Below are 22,760 nucleotides of genomic sequence, written 5' to 3' on the forward strand. Positions count from 1 at the left end.
TCAGTGCTGTTAATTTTGTAAAAGTGGAAATGTTCATCAGTAGGAATTTATATAAATATATTTTGATAAACTTATGCAATAACAGATTCATTAAAATGATGGCTAAGACTTAAGATAGAAGAAGTAACAGTTTAAGGTAGTTTAGGGACATCAAATACCTTAAACATGTGTGTGTCTCTGAATGTGTTAATAATGCATCCAGTCATGTGAAGGGATATTTACCCTATATAAAGTGGCAAGATTTTCAGGGATTTTTCAATATTTTACTCAGATTTTTTATTAAGCATCAGTTTTATAGTAAAATACTGTTACTTTGTGGTAACAGTAAACTGTAATTTTAAAAATTTATAAGAACATACCCCTTACAGTGAGAAATTCTATCATCATGTGGTATATAAAACCAAAACTAAGGAATAGAACTCTGGAAATCAGTTGTTAAAAAAATTTCTGTGGTCATTGAGAGACAGATATATTAGCGAGTGTAACCATATATTTGTAATTAATGTATTTGAAGTTTAAGCATAAGTCCATGTGAATAGAAGATTCTAGTGTAATTCCAACAGTGGAAATTTATACATCCTGATTCTTGTCAGACTTCCCTACTGGGTGAATGGATATCCCAGGCTGCTGGCAGTCCCTTCCAGTCTGATTAGGGAAGTAGCTGAGTTTTTCCAGACACCATGGCACAGAGAACCTTGAACTGTGGGAGGAAAGGAATGATGAGAAAATTGTTTACAGAGTAACTGAGTAGGCAAATCATAAAGATGGAGAATGAAAGTACATATGTTTTGAGGTAAAATTTAACAAAGATTCCCTAAGGAAAAGATACCCATAAGGGAGCATCTAGCATGATGGGAACAAGCTGTTGAGCGGGTTTGAATACCATTTCCTACTTAGTCATTTCACTGATACTTAACGCTTATTTGGTTAAAGGGCTTTACTCGGCAAATACATATAAATATATATGGTTTCCAAAGTTGACTTCTTGGACCACACCTTCACATGCTATGTAAAGTATATGCTACCTCAAATTGTGTTAGATATGAGAAATCCTAGGCCTTCCACGTTGAGTTTTGTTTAGTAGATACCAGGATAGCCCATCAACCCTCAAGGTAATTTTAGTTTAGTGTGTTAAACAGAAGGTTGGCAAGCTGTTTCCTGTGGGCCAAATGTGGTCCACTGCCTTTAAAGCTTTATTGGAACATCGTCATGCCCATTCATTTATGTATCTATGGCTGTTTTCTCATTGCAGTGACAGAGTTTAGTAGTTGTGACAAACACTGGCCCACAAAACCCAAAATACTTTCTGGCCCTTTACAGAAAACACCTGTCGATCCCTGTGTTAAACCAAAAAGATCTGTCTCCCATAACTGGAAAGGCCACAAGTAGAGCAGAATTTCAACCTGGTTCAGTCAGGATTTCAGAATGGTTTCCTTTTGATTCTTTTATCTGCCCTTCTGACTGATCTTGTTCTTTAGGTTGGTCCAAAGATGGTGGTAACAATAGGGACTCCCTGTTTCTTCACAGCCAGTGAAAGAGAACTAGTCTTTCATTTGTAATAATGGGTAGTTCACTACTCTCTCCGAGTGTGCATGGCTCCTCTGACCTTGACTCCCATCTACACTAAAGATTAAACTTCTGTGTATCCAGTTCCATTGACCTTTGCAGGCCATTCAATTTCAACTCCCACTTGACACCATTGGCTCACACTTATTTTGGCCTCTGGGGGATTTTCCTATCTTAGTTTTGAGCGTGGCTACATATTAACACTTTGGGGACTTGTTATATAGAGTAAGCATTTCTTTTTCTTTTTCTTTTCTTTCTTTCTTTTTTTTTTAACATAAAAAGGGACCCAAAGTCAAATTCAGTCAGCAACTGAATGATAACACATTGATTGGTTCACAACCTTGTAGATTCTTTTACGTTATAGGGCATCAAAGGGAAGGAATAGAATCCTGAAAAATTGAGGTGGGAATATATGGGCAGGTTCTAAAAAAGTTGAGGTCTTTGACCTCTAAACTTAGGTGAGTCTCCTTTGCCGTTAGGAGGAAGCCTTTTGCTCTGCTCTGACGTAGTCTCCTCTTGCCTGAAGAACCTGTAATGATCTCCCCCAAGATGGTTTCCTTGCAGGAAACTAGATCCTCTGGTGAGCTTTTCTTATTCTGACCTGAGTCAACATGAGAGTTGTGGCCCCTCAGCCAATTCCATAACGTGGGTCAGTTCCCATTTCCAGAGCACCTTAAAGGTCAGGCTGGGTCCTTTTTAAAGAATCTGATATACTGCCAAAACTGTATACCGTAAATTGTTCTAGACTTCCTCAAAGTGACTTGCAGCTATATTTTATGGAGGTCATATATTAGGTAAGTGGAAATAACCAGAATATGGAGGGGTTACTGGACACTGGAGATGACATTACTCCTGGAACCTCAAGTGCATTGTGCTCAGCAATTAATAGTGGGGCTTATAAACAACAAATAATGGATGCTTTTGCTCAGGTCCATGTATGATAGTCTGAATGGATTCCTGAGCCCATCATCTGGTTATTTTCCAAGTTCCAGAATGCAGAGTTGCAATAGAAATACCCAACAATTGGCAGAATCCTCACCTTGGTTCCCTCACCAATGAAACAAGGACTATTTTGATAAGAAAGGACAAGTAAACACTGTAACTGCCTTGTATGTACCAAAATAGAAAACCAAAAGCAATACCACATTCTTCAAGGGATTCTAGAGATTAGATACCCCTAGTGGTATCTTGGAAGTCATAGGGGTCATGTTTTCTATCATACCCCTCTTCAGTTTACTCATGTGACCTGTGCAGAAGACAGGCGAATCTTGGAGAATGACATGGGATTATTATAAATTTAATTAGGACTTGACATGACTTGCAGCTTCAGATGGGGTTTTATTGCTGGAGCAAATCACCACATCTGCTGGCACCTGATATGCAGCTATTGCGCTAACGTGCTTTTCCCCCTCTGTACCTGTTAGTAAACATCATCCAAAGAAGTTTAGTTTCATCTGGTAGGGCCATTAATACGCTTTTTTGGCCCCAGCTCAGAGCTATACCAACTTTTCAATCTTTGTTCACAGTTGAGTCCAGGAATTGGCAAACTACTGTCCAAGGGGCAAATCTGGCTGCCACTTGTTTTTGTAAATAAAATTTTACTGAAACATAGCCATGACCACTCTACATTTTGTCTATGGGGCTTTCAGACTAATGGCAGAGTTGAGTATTTGTGAGAGTTGTCTGGTCTGCAAAGCCTAAAATAATAACTATCTGGCTCTTCACAGAAATGATTTTATGGCCCCTGATATATATCTGATGACATATGAAGTGTCTGTGACAGATACGGACACTGCACGGAGCTCGCAGCATACATATTTGGGATTTGGAAGCAATGTTACGCCATTCTCTGCAGATGGCATTACTCCTGAGAAAGCAGCTTCTAGCTTCTTTGATCCCTAGTTAAAACTAAATATTTGGCCATGAGCCAGGAAATTACCATGCAACGAAGTCATAAATTTGAGCATGCCAGCAGCATTTCAGCTTCAAGAGGCAGTGACACAGATGAGACTGGGTTTAGACAGAAGTCACAAGCTGCCTGAACAAGTGATTCAGATTGCCATAGCTCCTCTTCCGGCTACTGTGACTCCCGTCTCTCAACCCATGCCAGTGGCCTCATGAGGAGTTCTCTGATCAGTTGAATGAGAAGGGAAAAATTTGGTACTGTTCTCCAAAGAGAATTACCCACCCCCCTGCTAGGAGTTTGGTTACACCAGACCCCTTCTACCATGGAAGGGACAGCACACTGTTTTCACTGGAGAAAAGTTGCTCTAGATAAGGAATTGCCTTTCCTGCTCCAGTGCTTCTGCAAAAGCACCATCTGTGGACCTTACAAAATACTGTGTTCTCCCTCATGGTATTCCATCTACCACTGCTTGTGTTTTTTTTTAAAAAAGAATTGTAGCAATTAGGCTCATGTTTGCAGGATTCACCGATCTTATACCATGTTCCCTGTTAACTGTTCTGCCTCAGTGGCTGGATGTGCCTGGATGCTCAGAATTCCTACAAACTCTGATACCTCCTTCCACATTTGTGTAAGGTTTAATTCCTATTTTAAAATTCCCTCATCTCTAAAATCATTGTGACACAGCTTTCCTGATTGAACACTGGCTGGTACTGAACCCTGGAGTGTAAGTGCCTGACGTTAAGCTATTGATTGCTGAGACATCCATTTAAAAAAAAAGTCATTTTGAATAATCATATTGCCAGCTATATGACATAGTTTCTAGCAAAACAACCAGATGAGGATCTAGGCCATCTACACCCATGAGCTTACCCTTTCAGTCGCCGTGGGTGACCTAGATAACTGACCACTTGAGTGACCTGGCTTCTGCTCTTCCATCCCCTAATTCCATTTGTATGTTGCCGTTTAGCCAATAATGAGTGAACCCACATGAAACCCCAGACATCCCACCCTTGGACTCAATCAAAGGCAAATAGCACAACTCAACAATGGGCCAAAGGATTTGAACAGACATTTCTTCAAAGAAGTTAGAGAAATGGCCAATAAGCACATGAAAAGATGGTCAACATCATTAGTTGTTAGGAAAATGTAAATCAAAACTATAATGAGATAGCATTTCACATTCACCAGACTGGCTATATCCAAAGGATTGGAAGTGGAAAAATCAGAACCATCACACGTTGTGAGTGGGAATGTACAATGGTCTGAAGCCTTTGGAAAACAGTCCAGCAGCTTCTCAAAGGTTAATCTAGCTATTATTTGTAAATGTAAGCATATGAATATGCTGTGAACCAACAAATGCATTCCTTAGATATGTGTCCTAAATAAATTCTCATACATTTGTATAGGACTATGGAGATGTATTGCATCATTATTGCCAATGGAAAATTGGGTGTCTGTCATGGAAGAGTAAATAGATAAGATGTTGTAGGCGAGTTCTATAAAATAGATTAGTGTGGGGCACCTGGGTGGCTCTGTCTGTTAAGCATCTGCCTTCAGCTCAGGTCATGATCCCAGGGTCCTGGAATTAAGCCCCGCATCGGGCTCCCTGCTCAGCAGAGAGCCTGCTTTCTCCTCTCCCTCTGCTGCTCCTCCTGCTTGTGCTCTCTCTCTGTCAAATAAATAAAATCTAAAAAAAAAAAAAAATAGATTAGATGTATGCTAAAAACATGGATGAATCTTAAAGACATACTACTGAATGAGGAAAGTAAAAAATCAATTTAGTTTTTTGCACAATACCACATATAAATTAAAAATATGTGCACACAAAACCACACCACACATATTTTGCACAAGAACACACACAAAAAGAAATAGTTGACACTAGAACAACACAGGGATTAGGGACACTGTCCCACCCAATTGAAAATCTGCATATAACTTTTGACTTCCCCAAAGCTTAATAGCCTACTATTGACCAAAGCATTACTGATAAACAGCACATATTTTGTATGTTACATGTATTATATATTGTATTCTTACAATAAAGTAAGCTAGAGAAAAGAAAATGTTATTAAAATCATAAGGAAGATAAAATATATTTATAGTACTGTACTATATTTATTGAAAAATAATCCATGTATAAGAGAACCTGCATGGTTCAAACCTGTGTTGTTCAAAAGTCAATTGTACATCAAATGAAATAATATCCTATGGGATAGACGAGTGAATGAAAGTGTTCCATGGGGAAAATAAAGGATAAGTGCAAAATTATTTTATCATATTTTATCACATTTGTCCAGGATTTCAATTGTACTGAAAAAAATTTCTGAAATATGCTTTAAAATATTTCAGCAAGAATCTTTTTTGAAAAGTGTGAATAGGCTAAAAGGAACAAGAGTTTTTGTCAAATGCATAAAATATTCCAGCAAGAATCTTTTTGCAAAGTGTGAATGGGCTAAAAGAACAAGAGTTTTTGTCAATGCACAATAAGCTTGACCAGTCTGCTGGATACCAGGCCCAGTACCATTTCATTAAAAGGGTGGTATTCAGCATTCTCTTCTGATTCCTGTCCTCAGAGATAAAATTTTCAACATTTTATCGCTAAGTATTACATGTAATTGTTGTGTAAGTCTCTTTAGAGGTTATGTTGCTAAAGAAAAAGCCATCGTATTTTAGTTTTAAGGTGGATTTTTCTAGGAGTTTATAACCATTTCACATATATTTTCAAATTTATCACTGTAATGTTTCCCCTAATGTTTTCTTAGTATCTTTACTGATGTTGCCATTTTTATCACTGAAATTGGTAATGTGTCCTTTCTGTCTTTTTTTTCTTGGGTCACTCTTATTGAACTTCATCAATTTTATTGTTTTATTCATAGACTGGTCTTCTGGCCTTTTAAAAAAATTCAGTCTATTTTGTTTTCCATTTCATGAATTTCTTATCTTCATCATTTCCTTCCATCTACTTACTGTAGTTTTTGTTTATTAAATTCCTGAGATGGAAGTTTCCATTTTTATTTTCAGCTTCTCTTCTGTTTTAGTAAATGCTCTTAAGACTCTACAGTTCCTCCTAGGTATTAAAACTTCCCACTCTGATTGCGAATGTTTTTCTCCTTGTAATTCTGTCAATTTTGGGTTTTTTTGGGGGGGGGGTAGGGGCAGAGGGAGCAGGTGAGAGAGACTCTCAAGCAGGCTCCATACCGCGTGGAGAGCCCTGCATGGGGCTGGATCCCACAACCCCAGGATCATGTCCTGAGCCAAAATCAGGAGTCAGTAGCTTAACTAACTGAGCCACCCAGGTGCCTCTTAATTTTGCTTTTTAAAGTTTGCTTTATATTACGTTGAGGCTGTTATTCTTGATAATTTGAAGCTTATGAAGTGTTTCTTTGTATACCTCCTAATGCGTTTATCTTCAAGGACTATTTGTCCAGTATTAATACATTTTAAAATTATAGAAATAATTTGAAGCCTAGGATGATGTTCTCTTTCTCTAGAAGAGATTTTCATTTGTTTTTGCTAGGTGCTTGAAGAGTGTGACAAAAAAGGTTCGCTCTAATCCAATTTCAAGTAGTGAGGTGATTTGGAGTTTGTCTTCACTCTCTACCAAAGACAATCCATTTCCGTTCTATTTTTACTGCTACAGGGCAGCACTTTGGGATTACTCACCACCCTACCCCGACCCTCGTGAGCCCCTCCCCCCCGAGTGGCTAAAGTGCTGCTCAGTTTTCAATAACAGAATCGGTAGGAGGCACCAAGGAAGAAACTCACAGCCTAAAATGACACAATTTCACCAAGATTCACTCTGGCCCTCTAGGAGTTAATACACAGACGCTCAGGGTACCCGGAAGTATTTTCGCTTCAGGGGGCGGAGCTCGAGCGTCATTCATCTCGGGCATTCTGGGAGGTGTAGTCTGGGGTCCTTGTAGCCAGGAGCGCTTCCGCTTCTGGACGGCGGGGCGCGGGAATTGTGGGAAGTGGTCCAGGAGTTCCCTCCAGTCGGAAGGAGACTCGCTGTAGGAGGGCTACGTTGCTGCTCACCTTCCTGTCAAGTAGATGTGTCTTCCATCCCAGGGACCCTTCCAAGCCTGGAACTGCCCAAGGCTGGGCGGGGAGCCAGCGGGGCCCCTGTTCTCTGGAAAAGTAGGAGAAGCCGCGGCCGGCAGAGGAGAGTGGAGTTGGGAGAGATTTGCGTTCCCCTCCTCTAAGCCTCCCGCATGGAGCACCTGGTGCTGCTAGGGGTTGGGACGGTCCGGGTCTCGTGTCTGAAGGTCTCCTAGCACTCCAGCCGGCTTTGCTCATCTACCAGTCAGCTCTTCCTAGCAGAACAACGTTATGCGATTTACTTAATCTCTCTTGGTCTCGTTATTGTCATCTTTCAAGTAGTGTCATTGGTAGTCGTTCCTTATCATTTTACATGAATTAATTCATGAAATGACCACAACAGCCTTATGAGATAGATAATGCTATTTTTTTTTTTTTTTTTTAAGCAGAGGTAGTTGGGAATAAAACATCCTACTAACACGGAAAGTCCTCTCTACATAATGTAGAAAAGTAAGCTATCTTATTACTGAATACTCACATTCAGAGCACAGTATAGTAGGTAATTTGGGGGAAGAGATTACAAAGAATGAAGTTTCACACTATACAGTCAAGCAGTTACAAGCTTTTTATACCATTATATTTTTAAAAACTGGATACATGCAGTCCAACCACTAGATACATGCATTCTCAGATTAACAATATCTTGTCTTCCTATAAGAGGACTTGACTGCACCATTTGCTGCAAATTCTTTGATAAATTTATGCTAAATTTACTTGGGAATCGTCTTAGTTAATTGACTTTATCTGAGGGAGTAATGAAATGTATCTTATCTCCCCTGTTAACAGATCTACAGTTCAGAGAGAAGCACCTTGGTTCAACTCCCACAGTGATAGGGACACTGGATTATTTTCTCAGACGTTTACATTTAAAGGGTGCAAAGCCCCGACCTTTATTTTTTAATTTTTAATTTTTTAATTTAAGAACCAGACGTTTGAAAAACACTTCTGGATTTTAAACTTGGTAAGAAGCTTATTTAGCCTCTAACAAGATTTACATGTGTGTCTAAAGGTCAGAGAAAAGATCCAAAAATCACTGGGTTTCCTATGGAAATGCTCTAAGAAAAAGGGCAGGGAGAATGCATCTTTTGGACACGGAAAATTCTTTTTTTTTCTTTTTACTTACTCTTGGTGAGCTTACCTTGTTTGCCCAAAACTTACAGCTGGTAAGAGGCAGAACTGCCATTTGAACCCAAGGTGTTAGAGCCTCAAGTCTACGGTTTAATCTCAATGTTGTACATTTTAAAAAAATAACATAGGAAATAGTTCTGTATATGGTTTGAGGAAGTCTTTTTCTATCAGGTTTGGAAGATGGTTTGGGGCTTTATATTCTCATTATAGAAAAATTCATGCCCATTACAGAGAGATTAAGACTACAAAAATATAAAAAAGAAAGAATAGGAATCACCCATAACCTCAGGATTTAGACATAACCACTGTTAACATTTGTAATGCATTTACGCATTGGTGCTGTACTACAAATGGTATCTCTTCCTTAAATATTTATTATGGAAAAACCTGAATGTACACAGAGAAAATAGTGTAATGCACCCCGCATCGGTCATCTGCAACCCTTGTCAACATTTTTCCTGTCTTATTTCATCCGTTCCCCTTCTCACACAAAATACTTTCTTGGAGGATTGGGGGAAGGAGGAGCTGACATATTTCTTTTAAGTAGGCTCCATGCCTAGTGTGGAGCCCAATGCAAGGTTTGAACTCACGACCCTGAGATCAAGACCTGAACTGAGATCAAGAGTCGGACGCTTACCCGACTGAGCCACCCAGGCACCACAGAGCTGATGTATTTTAAACCAAAACCAAGTCCTAGTCATAGAGTCAGTAGAGTCCAAAATTGGTTAACATGTCGATTGTATATGGAGAGCAAAGGAGAGTAAATGTTAACTTCAGGGTTTTCATTCTTGGCAACTAGGAGGATGGTTGTTATATAAGGAAGTCAGGAGGTATAGAAACATTGAAGTTTGGAGAGGAGTAATTATGAATTTGGTTTCTTTATTTGGAGTTTGACTTGGCATAGTCCTGTAGATCTTCATTTTTTATTTGTCTCTCCTTTAGGTACATGCTACTTTGTTGCAGGGCGTGTGTCCCATTCTTTACAGTGTGCTCCTCACCCAGCCAGAGACTTGGCAGAAGTTCTTCAGTATTTGTGGTCAGTGTAGCTGCCCAACATCCTGAAACACAGGCCTGCATCTCAGTTAGATTTTACTCAGAATTTCCGAAATGGATTTGGGAAACAATAAAAGGGAATAATACAGATTTTAGTGATCCTTTATCTCACTTTTAGCGGGATGCAGAACCTGCCAGTTTTTTCCATAGCATTCAAAAATTGATGTACAATTATTGATAATATTTTAATGATCTTATTATTTTTAAAAAAGATTTTATTTGTCAGAGAGAGAGAGAGAGAGAGAGCACCAGCAGGGGGAGCAGCAGGGAGAGGGAGAAGCAGACTCCCCGCTATGCAAGGAGCCCGATGCGGGACTCGATCCCAAGACCCTGGGATCATGACCTGAGCCAAAGGCAGATGCTTAAATGACTGAGCCCCCCAGGCGTCCCTACTTTAAGGATTGTAAAGCAAAGTTACTAAACCAACCATCCCTCATTCGTGTTTCCCATCATCTGAGGATAATATTTACTTTTTACAGGGTGGTCATGAGTCAGGTAGGGTTTCCAGTCCCCTTACATGTATTTATCAAGATGTTCCTCATCTCAGTTCTATTATCTCCATTTTGCAAGTGGAGAAAAAAGGGACAGAGTTCACAGAATAAGTGGCAGGATTAGTATTTTAATCTAGGCAGCCTGATTCCAAGCCTGTAGTCTTTGTTATTACACACTGCTTTTATTATTTTTTTTAAAGATTTTATTTTTTTGACAGAGAGAGAAGCAGGGGGAGAGGGAGAAGCAGGCTTCCGCAGAGCAGGGAGCCCGATGCGGGGCTCGATCCCAGGACCCTGGGATCATGACCTGAGCCAAAGGCAGACGCCCAACGACTGAGCCACCCAGGCCCCCCTACACACTGCTTTTATTAGCGTACAAGACAAAAACCCACAAGAAGTCTTACTGGAATAAGGAATATTTAAGCTGTAGATGAAGACTACACCCTGGAAGTGAACAGAGCACCTGGGTATGACATAATGAACAGCAGATACAAAGAGGCTTTTTGTAGGAGTACAAGTTATTCACTATGGCTGGGCATGAATAGAAAGAGGATTTGAAGAGGAAAAAAGCACGGAAGGTTCCTGTTTGTGTGACTTGCTAAGGCATTTGGAACTTCTCTTGAGAGCACTGGATAGAAATGCAGGTGAAAATAACTGAATTTCCATGTTATGCTATATCTCTCTGGTGTCAGGAAGGGAAAAAAAAAAGATTGAAATGAAGTATCTGTTCATGTTGATTAAACTCTGGTTGTCAAATGCCAAATTTTGAAACCTGGCTTTAGCACTTGCTAATTTAGTAACACGGGCAAATTACTTAACCTTCCTCTGCCTCTGGCTCCTAAGCTGTAAAATGAAAAAAGTAATAGTATTTACCTAAAAAAAAAGTTGTGACAAGAGAATCCCAGAGTCTAAAGTGTTTGGGATAGTCCCTAGCACACACTAAGTTCTTCATGAGAGATAGTTGTGTGTAACAGAAGAAATACATGTTTATTATTGAGAGTTAGATGAAAAAGGAAAGAAGCCTCAGTTCTTTTCGCTGCCACAGTTAAGAATTACAGGACAGCGAAAGGAAAGGAAAGCAGAGCAAAGTTGTATTAAAGTACACTCCAAGGGAGGAGCAGGCCAATCTAGAGAGACAATGCACCTCCCCCCCCACCCCGGACAAACTCCCAGGGGTGGGCTTATATCAATTTTTTCTTTGGGGCTGGTCCTAGGGTCACAACATTTGAGTGACAGGCCTGGATTATATAATAAGTTGCCAATTACACATGTCCTTTTCCAAAATATATTGGAAATGCCTGCACAGGGTAGGAAACTGCAACATTATTTCTCTTCTGGAGACAGGTCCGATAAGGACAAGAGGCTGCTTTCTGCACAAGTGCAACTAGCACAACAAACTTAACTCTTCCTCTGCCAGGATGTTGTAACTGCAAAATGACTGCTACAGGATGGAGTAGGGTGGTCCCTGGGTGGTCCTTGTTTGGGGCTCTCCATCAGGATATCTAAGGTCCATCCTCTTGTCGCTCATGCCTAGCTTCCTGCCTAACACGTTCAGTAAATAAGAAATGCAAACATATATTGTAGTGGATATATGGATATTTTTAGGTATTCCTCTCTGCTCCCCATCTTTATTTCTTTGAAACATCAGTGCTGTCATATATTTGAGCAAATAATAATAGTGACCATTTCATAAAAATCTAATTAAAAATAATGTATCCATCCCTCAAATTCAGAAGTCTCTCTGAGAAATGATGACAAACGCCCCGGTTGGGAACTTGATCATACAAGTATGCTGAAGCTTGTCTTTTTACTCTGAGTATGTCTAGTTGTCCTCAAAAGCCAAGTTTTGAATTATTTGTGCTATTCACAAAAGTTGACATCTACAATACAGTCTGCCTCCATTGCAATTTTTTGGGCTCTCATTCTTTTTTATATCTAAAAAGTGTCTGAAACTGCAAAATAAAGGCTATCATTTTATCCCTTCGTCTAGTAGTAGTGGGTACAATTTCATTAGTAAAGGATCACGTGACCTGCTTCTATTGCAAACTTTCTTTAAAGCTATTTGCTAAGTACGTTTTGTTTGTTTGTCAATGGGAAAAAAACTCGACTTCACTGGCATCAGACAACTGCTTTATGTCTGCAAATGGCTTCCCGGATTCTGGAAGTTGCAGTCCTCGAATTACCAATGGGGAGATTTGCTGGGGGGAAGGGGGTGGCTTAAGGGGGCGGATATAGTTCTTCCTCCTCTTGGGGGTTATGGGTAATGTAGTCCTCAACTCTGTCCGGAAACAAGGGGCGGCGGAGGCCCTTGTTCCCCCTCGGGACTTCTGGGAAGTGTAGTTCCGGGGCGCCGTGTAGTCTGAGGCACTTCCGCCCCGGAAAAGCAAGGCCGCCACCATCTTTCGGTCCGGAGGTGAGTCAGTCTTGCAGCCCCCACGACCGCTCCGAGCGTTTTCGGCCTGAGCGTGGGACTAGTCGCTCCCTAGCCGGCCGTGTTAGGATGGAGAAGTCGCGGCCGCCGGCGGAGGCTGAGAGACGGAGGGCAGAAGTTTGGATCCCTCAGCTCTCCTCCCCCACTTACCAAGCAGCGCTGCTACTCCTCTCGGTACACTCTCTGGCGACTTGTTCTCTGCGCTCTCCTTTCCTCCTCTGTAAAGTAGCGGGAGAGAGAGAGTAACCACTGGTAGAGTTGTGATTCGCAGTATACGAGATAGTACGTGTCCAAAGCTTTGAAAGGTGGCGGCACGGGATGACGGTTGGCTCTTGCTATTGATACCAGTAGTTCTGTCCGCAGCGCCCTTTTGCCGGGAAGCCCCAGTGCAGGGAGCGAGGCCCGGGCTGCGGGAGCGACGGCATGGCCCCGCCGTCATCCTCCCGGACACCGAGCTCTTCCCGGGCTGTCCCCGTCTCTCCTTCAGGAGGTCCGAGTCAGCCGCGCCGGCGCCCGGGGATGTCCGCTGCAGTTTATCCGCGAGACGGACGGGGTCGTGCTGTCCCGTCGAGTCCCGTCCTTCACCCCCGCCCCTGACTTCGGAAAGGGGAGGAGGGACGGCCTTCCACGGGCTCCTCGGCGCGTAGCCCCGGGTGCGTACCAGCCGAAGCGCTTTCTTGATCTGTCCTCTCTGTTTTCCGCTCACCAGGTTTCCTTCGCTCAGTGACTGACTTACTAGGGAAATGTCCCAATATTTATTGCATCCACCTGCGAATGTTTAATCTCCGTGTTAATATGTGTTGAGTGTGTATGTGAGTTTTAACCACAAGCACGTGTGTTTATTTTTGAATTTACCACGTTTTACATTTCTTTTTGTTCTCCTTTCTTGTCTTCAGTTTGGTTTCCTTTTATTTGCTCTCAGCTGGTTTGGAATAAAAACGGTTGTCTGTGTCAGATACTAAATTTAGCCAGTATGTGTTCTCATTCCGAGAAATGTAGAAACTAAACATGTACTTGATATTTGATGATGGCACCTCACCACCACTGCCTTTTTTAAACTGGAGGGCAGATGATAAGTCTATATTTTGTTAAAACCACCCTCCAAATTGGTCCTATCGTTCTTGGGCCTTTTTTTTTTTTTTTTTTTTAAATAACAAAGACGCAGTGTTTTCTTACCATTGCTTCTTTTCGGGTTCGTATAGTTATGATTGTTCTTCATCTTTGTTCAACTGAAATGTCCTTTTTTTCTCCTTCGTGTCAATAATCATTCGGTTGAGCATAGAATTCAAGTTTGACAATTATTTTCTTCCTTTTGGAGATAGCATTCAGTCGTTTGAGATCTCCATTCTGTTTCCTTGATTCTGTCAATCAGATTGTCATTTCTATTAGGTAAACTATTTTCTTTCTGGGAGCTTTAAGGATTCTTGTTGTTGTTTTTAGTTCTTTGCATTCCTGCATTTCAGCATGATTTTTTAGGATGTATTTATGTATTATTTATTTTTAAAGATTTTATTTATTTGAGTGAGAGAATGAGAGAGAGAGAGGGGAGGGTCAGAGGGAGAAGCAGACTCCCGGTTAAGCAGGGAGCCCGACGTGGGACTCGATCCTGGGGCTCCAGGATCATGACCTGACCCGAAGGCAGTCGCCCAACCAACTAAGCCACCCAGGCGCCCCAGGCTGTATTTATTTAAAAAAAATTTTTAGAGGTGGGGAAGGAGCAGAGGGAGAAGGAGAGAGAGAATCCCAAGTAGGCTCCATGCTCAGTGCAGAGCTCCAAGTGGGCTGGGACTCAAACCCTGAGATCATGACCTGAGCCAAAATCAAGAGTCTGACGCTTAACTGACTGAGCCACCCAGGCGCCCCAGGAGTGTATTTATTTTTATTTATACTGTTCAGAATTGCTGTATATGAACTCAGCAATTATCTTTTGAAATAAGACCTCTCTGCTATTTCTTCTGTTCTCTTTTCTTCATACTCTTCCTATCGGAGAAATGTTGGAGCCTCTCAATCTATCTTCTGTGTCTTGATTTTTATTTTGTATATTTCTTTATCTCCATGCACATAGGATAAAAGGCTTTTACCAATAAGACTTTTTGACTTCATAAAGTAAATTGACTCGAAATGATGCTTTGCTAATACCAGTGTGGATGAAATGTTATTAGGTGGGCAACAAATTATTAAGTAAGAAGAAATTTATTTATTTTTAGTTAGATAAGTAAGAAGAAATTTTAAGTTGGAATTAGGATTTTCAGAGAATAAAGGTGATTTTTATAGGAGAGCATTAATATGTGAAGTCCAGATACCTTTCAGGTTTTTTTTTTGCTATTGTTGGAAAAGACATCTGCAGATACAGTTTATGATGCAAACTATCGTCTGCTTTTTTGCAGCTGCAAGAAAAAGGGACTCCTGGTTCTTTGAACTTTCCATCTACTCATTTAATCCGTGGAACAACCTTATGAGGTGGGTATGATTTGCGGTTCTTATATTCATGTGCAGATGATCACAGTGAGGCCCAGTTTTTTCTTTAACACCCCCAATGTTATATAGATGGTAAATACTGCTTCTAGGATTTAAGCATAGGCCCTTGACTTCAGAAGCCATTTTTTTTTAACCTACATGTTAACAATACCCTTCATGTCCTACATCCTCAGGATGAGAAATTCTTATAGTAGGGATATTGCATTTGGTTGTACAGGTTGTTCACTGTCCAATGGCCCCTGGCTGACAGACTTGGTGGTTGGAATCTACTCCATGCTCTGCTTACCATTGCTCTATGTGGCGACATCTGCCTGGAAGTAGGAGAGCTTTCATATAATTTCTGCAAAGATCCACATGGGCTCCCTGGCCTGCATCTCATGGCTTCTTTGTCCTTCCCCAGTTATGCCTTCCCAGGACTCTGACCTTCCCCAGAAGGAGCAGGAGAAAATGACCAAGTTTCAGGTAAGGCATTCTTTTCTGTCTCCTCACATGTGATTTAACTTCTCACAGATTAGGCACATCTCTCTCCTCTTCCTTGGAAAAGTTAATGGAAAACAACAGATTTCTTTCTTTCTTTTTTTTTTTTTTTAAGATTTTAAGCGAGAGAGGGAACACAAGCAGGGGGAGTGGGAGAGGGAGAAGCAGGCTTCCTTCCAAGCAGGGAGCCTGATGCGGAGCTCGATCCCAGGACCCTGGGATCATGACCTGAGCCGAAGGCAGACGCCTAACGACTGAGCCACCCAGGTGCCCTAAGGCTTTCTATTTATTTATTTCACTTAGATTGTCGAAGATTTTTTTTAAAAGGAGTTATGTCCTATTTGGCCAGAGTCTAGAGATTCAGGAACACTTGTACTCTCTTGCATGAAAGGTGAATTGGGAAAACCTTTTGAGACGGAAATCTGCCACTGTGCTTTGAAAATTTTGAAAGTGTTTATTCTGTGACTTTGCAGTTGCTACTTTCAGCTACGGTCTCTGTAAAAGGATCTTTGCAGCATTGATTAAAATTAAAAATCTTGGGGAGCCTGGGTGGCTCAGTTGGTTAAGCGTCTGCCTTCGGCTCAGGTCATGATCCCAGGGTCCTGGGATTGAGTCCCGCATTGGTCTCCCTGCTCAGCAGGGAGTCTGCTTCTCCCACTCCCTCTCCCTCTGCCCTTCCCCCTGCTTGTGTGCTCTTGTGCTCTCTCTCTTGCTCTCTCTCAAATAAAATCTGGAAAAAAAAAAAAAATTGAAAATCTGTAATTATACATGATTTGGATGATGAAAGATAAATCATCAATTCTAAGGAAAGTTAAACTCTGTGGTCATAAAATGGAATGAGACACTATAACGATGATAATTGTTCAGATTTATTGAGCAATTTGCTACATGCCAGGCACCATCCTACGTGCTTTACATATACTCAGTCATCTAATGTTTTCAAACACTTTGTGGTATCGACATCATTAAAGAGAAGAGAAAATGGAGAGTGGGAAGTTAAGGAATTTCCCCAAGGTCCTAGAATTAAAACTTTGAAATTTGAGCAGAGTGCCTTCACCAGCTGTGAACGGGGCAGGTGGACACAGCATGTACGTTGAAAACACAGAAGAGCTGTGTGCTTGTCCTGAGAGGGCTGCCGAAGGCCTGTGAACACTGCAGACGTTACAAACAGTGACAGAATCCAAGCTTTGTGGGGTGGTCGGGAGGGAACAGTGAGGGGAGACAACTGTGGGACTGAAATCTGCCTGGGCTCCCTCCAAACTGTCAACAAATTTTTTGGTAATCCTCTTGATCCTTCTCGGTGCTGCCCCTTTCCCAGTGGAGATTATGGGATTGAGGTTGCGTGTGCTCGGTGTTGTAGGAGGCCGTGACGTTCAGGGACGTGGCCGTGGTCTTCACCATGGAGGAGCTGGGGCTGCTGGACTCCACCCAGAGGAAGCTGTACCGAGACGTGATGGTGGAGAATTTCAAGAACTTGGTCTCAGTGGGTGAGAACAGGCGCCCCGTGACACCCCCTTGAGAGTCAGTGTCCTTAGTTGTTCCAAAGCTTTGGACCTTTTGAATTGGTTCCCTGACCCTGAAGACACAAGTTTCTGTAATCCCTGGGATTACAGGCATAGGTTTTCCTGGTCTTTCTGCTCAGGTAAAATTCTGTCCAGGGGTGGTTTTGCCCCCAGGTGACATTTGGCAATGTCTGGAGACACTTTTGATTGTTACAGCTGGGGGGTGGGGAGGGGTGCCCCTGGCTACCAGTGCTGCTTAAACCTCCTACAATGCACTGGACAACCCGAAGGACAAAGAACTAGCCAGTCCAAAATATCACTAGTGCCTCAGTGGAGAAACCCTGTTTAGTCGTGGCATTAATTCAGTACCCTGTGCTGGCGTGGGTTTTTTTGTTTGTTTTGTTTTGTTTTTTGTTTTTTCCCAATGAAATAGAATAAAATAGAATAAGGATAGAAACTATCAGAGTTCCTTATCAAGACCTGCTCACATTGCAGCAAAAACTGACCATTTGCGGTGAGTGGTGTGAGAGTGTGGGAAATAGGATGAGAACAGACATTGGCTAAATCTAATTTTATCTCTGTCTAGACATGAACTAGGTCATGACCTAAATTTACTTATGATCGAGAAGTCCCTAAAATACCACTTAAAAGGTTCTGAGGGTTGTAGAACTTGGATAAAAATATATGTTAGCTGCGTGTGTATCTTAGAAGTGTGTATCTGCCTTTTCATAGGACATCTTCCCTTCAAGCCAGATATGGTATCCCAGTTGGAGGCAGAAGAAGAGCTTTGGATGATGGAAGGAGAACCCCAAAGAAATGGGTATTCCAGGGAAGACCACATGGCTATTCCTTCAGGTACCAGCTAATCTGCTTCTCACCACGTCCGTGATGACCACTCTTGTCCGAGTACTATCCTCCCTTTCCTGGACTGCGACAGCAGCCTCCATATTGGTCTCCCTGCCTCCTCCCTTGCCTTCCTGTCATCTGTTCTCCACATGGTACCGGAGTGATACCACATGGTACCTCAGTTAGAAAGCAAGTGAGGCCATGCCATTCCCCTGCTGAAAACCCTCCAAAGCTTCCCATTTCACTCAAAGCCCTCACAGTGGCCTGCAAGACCCTCCGATCTGGATTCCTCACCAGGTTCCTCTTTGATCAACCTTGCTTTTACCCTGACTTCGATCGTTCCTGGCATCCTGGCTCCCCTGGGGTGTTCTCTCTGCTGTTGCAGGGCCTTCGACTAGCTCCCCCTCTGCCTGGGCAGAGAGGCGGTGGCCCCTCCCTTACTAAGGTCTTTGCTCGGATTTCATCAGCATCCGCTCGGCCTTCTGTGTCTGCCCTTTCAAACATCATCCCTCTCTCCGTTCTCCAGGCCCTCACCCTGCCTTATTTTGTGTCTGAGTACTGATCGCCTCCTGACCTACTAAAACATTTTTATTTACTTGTTCACCATCGACCTCCCCATGAAGTAGGAATTTTGGCGGCTTCATTTGTTGTGTCTACTCAAAGTCTCGGATGGGCCTTCTGCATAGGAGGGGATCCTGTGCACTTGGTAAATGAATAAGTTGTTTCAATAGTTACCGTCCTTGTAGAAGTGAGCGATGATACCAGCTTTCCCGGATGGGAAGAATACCTAGTCCAGGTCCCCAGCCTTCCGATTTCTTTCCCACCTAGCCTTTTTCACTGCCCCCATCCTTCTCTTGCCCTCTCTCTCTTATCTTTCGCCTCACTTCTCCATCTCCTTTCCTTTCTCTTTAATTTACGTATTTCTCAGTTCTCCCCATTTAGAAATTAAAAACTCAATATTCCCAGAGCAAGTAAATTCATATGCTGTCCCTCTGCTTGAAAAATGAAACAGAGAAGCCTGTCTGCAAAAGTGATAAATTAGGCGACGAATTCTGTTAGTAATTGATGGATGTACCCCCTTCTTGTTTTGTCCTTTTCCATATTTATGTTACTTCACGTTTGATGTGTTCAGGATGTTAGATTCTTGCTTCACTTCTCTGGGTCTTATCTTCACGTGCAGACTTAACCTCAGGAATGATGACCCTAATAAGTATTGTTACTTCTCAGTTTTGCATGATAGAACAAGTCTCTCTTGTAACAAATCTTGTAGCATTTTCTGCCACCTTTTCTCAAAGGTTTTTTTTTTTTTTTTTTTTTAAGATTTTATTTATTTATTTGACAGAGACATAGCGAGAGCAGGAACACAAGCAGGGGGAGTGGGAGAGGGAGAAGCAGGCTCCTGGCTGAGCAGGGAGCCCGATGTGGGGCTCGATCCCAGGACGCTGGGATCATGACCTGAGCCGAAGGCAGACGCTTAATGACTGAGCCACCCAGGTGCCCCTCTCAAAGGTTTTTTGAACTCTTCAACGTCAGCATATTTCTGTGTTTTGCAATCGTGCCCCACATTCAAAAACTGTCCTAAAATGCTCTTTGTAGGTCACAAGAAGACAAAAGGCTTATTTTTATAAAGATTCTTAAAAATGAAAAGCTTACAGATATTGGAGACAAGTGGACATCACATCTCTGTGACTCCTAGAGATGGCCGATAGGTTTAGAGCACACTAGTGTGACCGGTGGATTGTTCTGGAACATTGTTTTCCAGTGAATGTCTAATATAACTCTCATTTCTGAGACATCTTTGAATATGTAAAGATTCATACTGATTAACCTTAGAAGATAAAAGCTATTCACAGTTATCAGGATGCATAACTAAACTATCAGAAATTATTAATGCCAGTATGCCCAGCAGTTCATTCATCAGCTCTCATGTAACAAGCTCGGTTGGCTACCTCGTTCATACAGCCAGCTTCCCACTTAACCACCCTCCCCTCTCTCTGACGCCGAAATAATCATAAAACCCATATATGGTAGTCGTTTAGTAGTTTGGACATTCAGACGTCAAAAGACACTGATATACCTGTGGAGATGAGGAGGGTCCTGGTTAGGAAAGAAAATTACAGACTTTCTGAAGTTTTCCAGTGCAGTTTGCATCCTGGCGGTATTAACTAGCTGATAGAGCAACGTGAGAAGCCTTTTACATGCTGTAGTGAGTTGTGATACCAAACACCAACTTCCCAGGTTACGGGCACAGTCCTCCTCAAGACTGCCCACTGAGACATCAGATACCAGCTGGGCTTTCCAGGGCCACCTTCACTTCTGATCCAACTGGCATTCACTAGAATAACAGAATTCAGGAAAGCTCTACACTTAAAATTATAATTGTATTATAGCAGAAAGAATACAAATCAACCATTATTTTTTTTTAAAGATTTTATTTTTAAGTAATCTCTACCCCCAAGGTGGGGCTCCAACTTAGCTCCAAGATCAAGAGTCAAATGCTCGGGGCGCCTGGGTGACTCAGTTGTTAAGTGTCTGCCTTCGGCTCAGGTCAGGATCCCAGTGTCCTGGGATTGAGCCCCGCACCGGGCTCCCTGATCAGCAGGAAGCCTGCTTCTCCCTCTCCCACTCCCCCTGCTTGTGTTCCCTCTCTCACTGTGTCTCTCTCAGTCAAATAAATAAATAAAATCGTTAAAAAAAAAAGAGTCAAACGCTCTACTGACTGAGCCAGCCAGGTGCCCCCAAAAGAATACAAATTGGAACCAGCAAAAGGAAAAGATGCATAGGGTGGGGCCTGGGAGAGTTCCCTCCCACCTCCCTCTGATAAGGACCCTTGTAACTATTTTGGGCCCATCCACATAATACAAGATAACTTCCGCATTTCAGGATTTTTTTTTTGAGAGAGTGCACATGCAAGCAGAGGAGCGGGGTGGTGAGGGTGAGGGGCAGAGGGAGAGGGAGAGAGAGTCTTTTTTTTTTTTTTATGTAGTGTTCCATGATTCATTGTTTGCGTATAACACCCAGCGCTCCATGCAGTACGTGCCCTCTTTAATACCCATCACCGGGCTAACCCATCCCCCCACCCCCTGCCCTCTAGAACCCTCAGTTTGTTTCTCAGAGTCCATAGTCTCTCATAGTTCGTCTCCCCCTCAGATTTCCCCCGCTTCATTCTTCCCTGCCTGTTATCTTCTTTTTTTTTTTTTAAACATATAATGTATTATTTGTTTCAAAGGTACAGGTCTGTGATTCAACAGTCTTACACAATTCACAGCGCTCACCATAGCACATACCCTCCCCAATGTCTATCACCCAGCCACCCCATCCCTCCCATCCCCCACCACTCCAGCAACCCTCAGTTTGTTTCCTGAGATTAAGAATTCCTCATATCAGTGAGATCATATGATACATGTCTTTCTCTGATTGACTTATTTCGCTCAGCATAATACCCTCCAGTTCCATCCATGTCATTGCAATGGCAAGATTTCATTCCTTTGAATGGCTGCATAATATTCCATTGTATATATATATACCACATCTTCTTTATCCATTCATCTGTCGATGGACATCTTGGCTCTTTCCACAGTTTGGCTATTGTGGACGTTGCTGCTATAAACATTGGGGTGCACGTACCCCTTCGGATCCCTACATTTATATCTTTGGGGTAAATATCTGGTAGAGCAATTGCTGGATTGTATGGTAGCTCTATTTTCAACTTTTTTTTTTAAATTTTATTATGTTATGTTAGTCATCATTATGTTTTTGATGTGGTGATCCACGATCCATTGTTTTCATATAACACCCAGTGCTCCATGCATTAAGCTCCTTAATACCCATCACCTGGCTAACCAACCCCCCCTCCCCCCTCCCCTCTAAAACCCTGTTTGTTTCTCAGAGTCCATAGTCTCTCAAGGTTCATCTCTCCCTCCAATTCCCCCCTCTGCTCATTTTTCCCTTCCTTCTCCTAATGTCCTCCATGCTATTCCTTATGTTCCACAAATAAGTGAAACTGTATGATAATTGACTTTCTCTGCTTGACTTATTTCACTTAGCATAATCTTCTCCAGTCCCATCCATGTTGATGTAAAAGTTGGGTATGCATCCTTTCTTTTTTTTTTTAAAAGATTTATTTATTTATTTATTTATTTATTTATTTATTTAACAGAGATAGCATAAGTAGGCAGAGCGGCAGACAGAGGGAGAGGGAGAAGCAGGCTTTCCGCTGAGCAGGGAGCCGGATGCGGGGCTTGATCCCAGGACCCTGGGATCATGACCTGAGCCGAAGGCAGCCTCTTAACCAACTGAGCCACCCAGGTGCCCTGTATTCATCTTTTCTGATGGCTGAGTAATATTCCATTGTATATATGGACCACATCTTCTTTATCCATTCATCTGTTGAAGGGCATCTCGGCTCTTTCCACAATTTGGCTATTGCGGACATTGCTGCTATGAACATTGGGGTGCATATGGCCCTTCTTTTCACTACATCTGTGTCTTTGGGGTAAATACCCAGTAGTGCAATTGCTGGGTCATAGGGTAGCTCTATTTTTAAATTTTTGAGGAACCTCCACACTGTTTTCCAAAGTGGCTGTACCAACTTGCATTCCCACCAACAGTGTAAGAGGGTTTCCCTTTCTCCACAACCTCTCCCACATTTGTTGTTTCTTTCCCTGTCCATTTTTGCCATTCTGACTGGTGTAAGGTGGTATCTCAATGTGGTTTTGATTTGGATTTCCCTGATGGCTAATGATGATGAACATTTTTTCATGTGTCTGTTAGCCATTTGT

At 42.1% G+C, this 22,760-nt stretch overlaps 1 protein-coding gene across 10 annotated transcripts in view; it reads left to right on the plus strand.

Annotated features, from left to right (window-relative positions):
* The window catches only part of ZNF227 (zinc finger protein 227), a 72,272-nt gene that overhangs the window by 40,125 nt on the left and 9,387 nt on the right, over positions 1-22,760 (plus strand). The window contains exons 1-7 of one of the 10 annotated variants that reach the window (XM_036093604.2): positions 12,598-12,850; positions 13,164-13,329; positions 15,064-15,136; positions 15,372-15,471; positions 15,555-15,616; positions 16,992-17,118; positions 17,866-17,988. In XM_036093604.2, coding sequence (XP_035949497.1) covers positions 15,450-15,471; positions 15,555-15,616; positions 16,992-17,118; positions 17,866-17,988 — 334 coding nt within the window. In that variant the 5' untranslated portion in view covers positions 12,598-12,850; positions 13,164-13,329; positions 15,064-15,136; positions 15,372-15,449. The other 9 variants (XM_078062581.1, XM_036093603.2, XM_036093606.2 and 6 more) reach the window with 9 other exon arrangements.

Source organism: Halichoerus grypus, chromosome 15, assembly GCF_964656455.1.
Source record: "Halichoerus grypus chromosome 15, mHalGry1.hap1.1, whole genome shotgun sequence".
Classification (NCBI taxonomy): Eukaryota; Metazoa; Chordata; class Mammalia; order Carnivora; family Phocidae; genus Halichoerus; species Halichoerus grypus.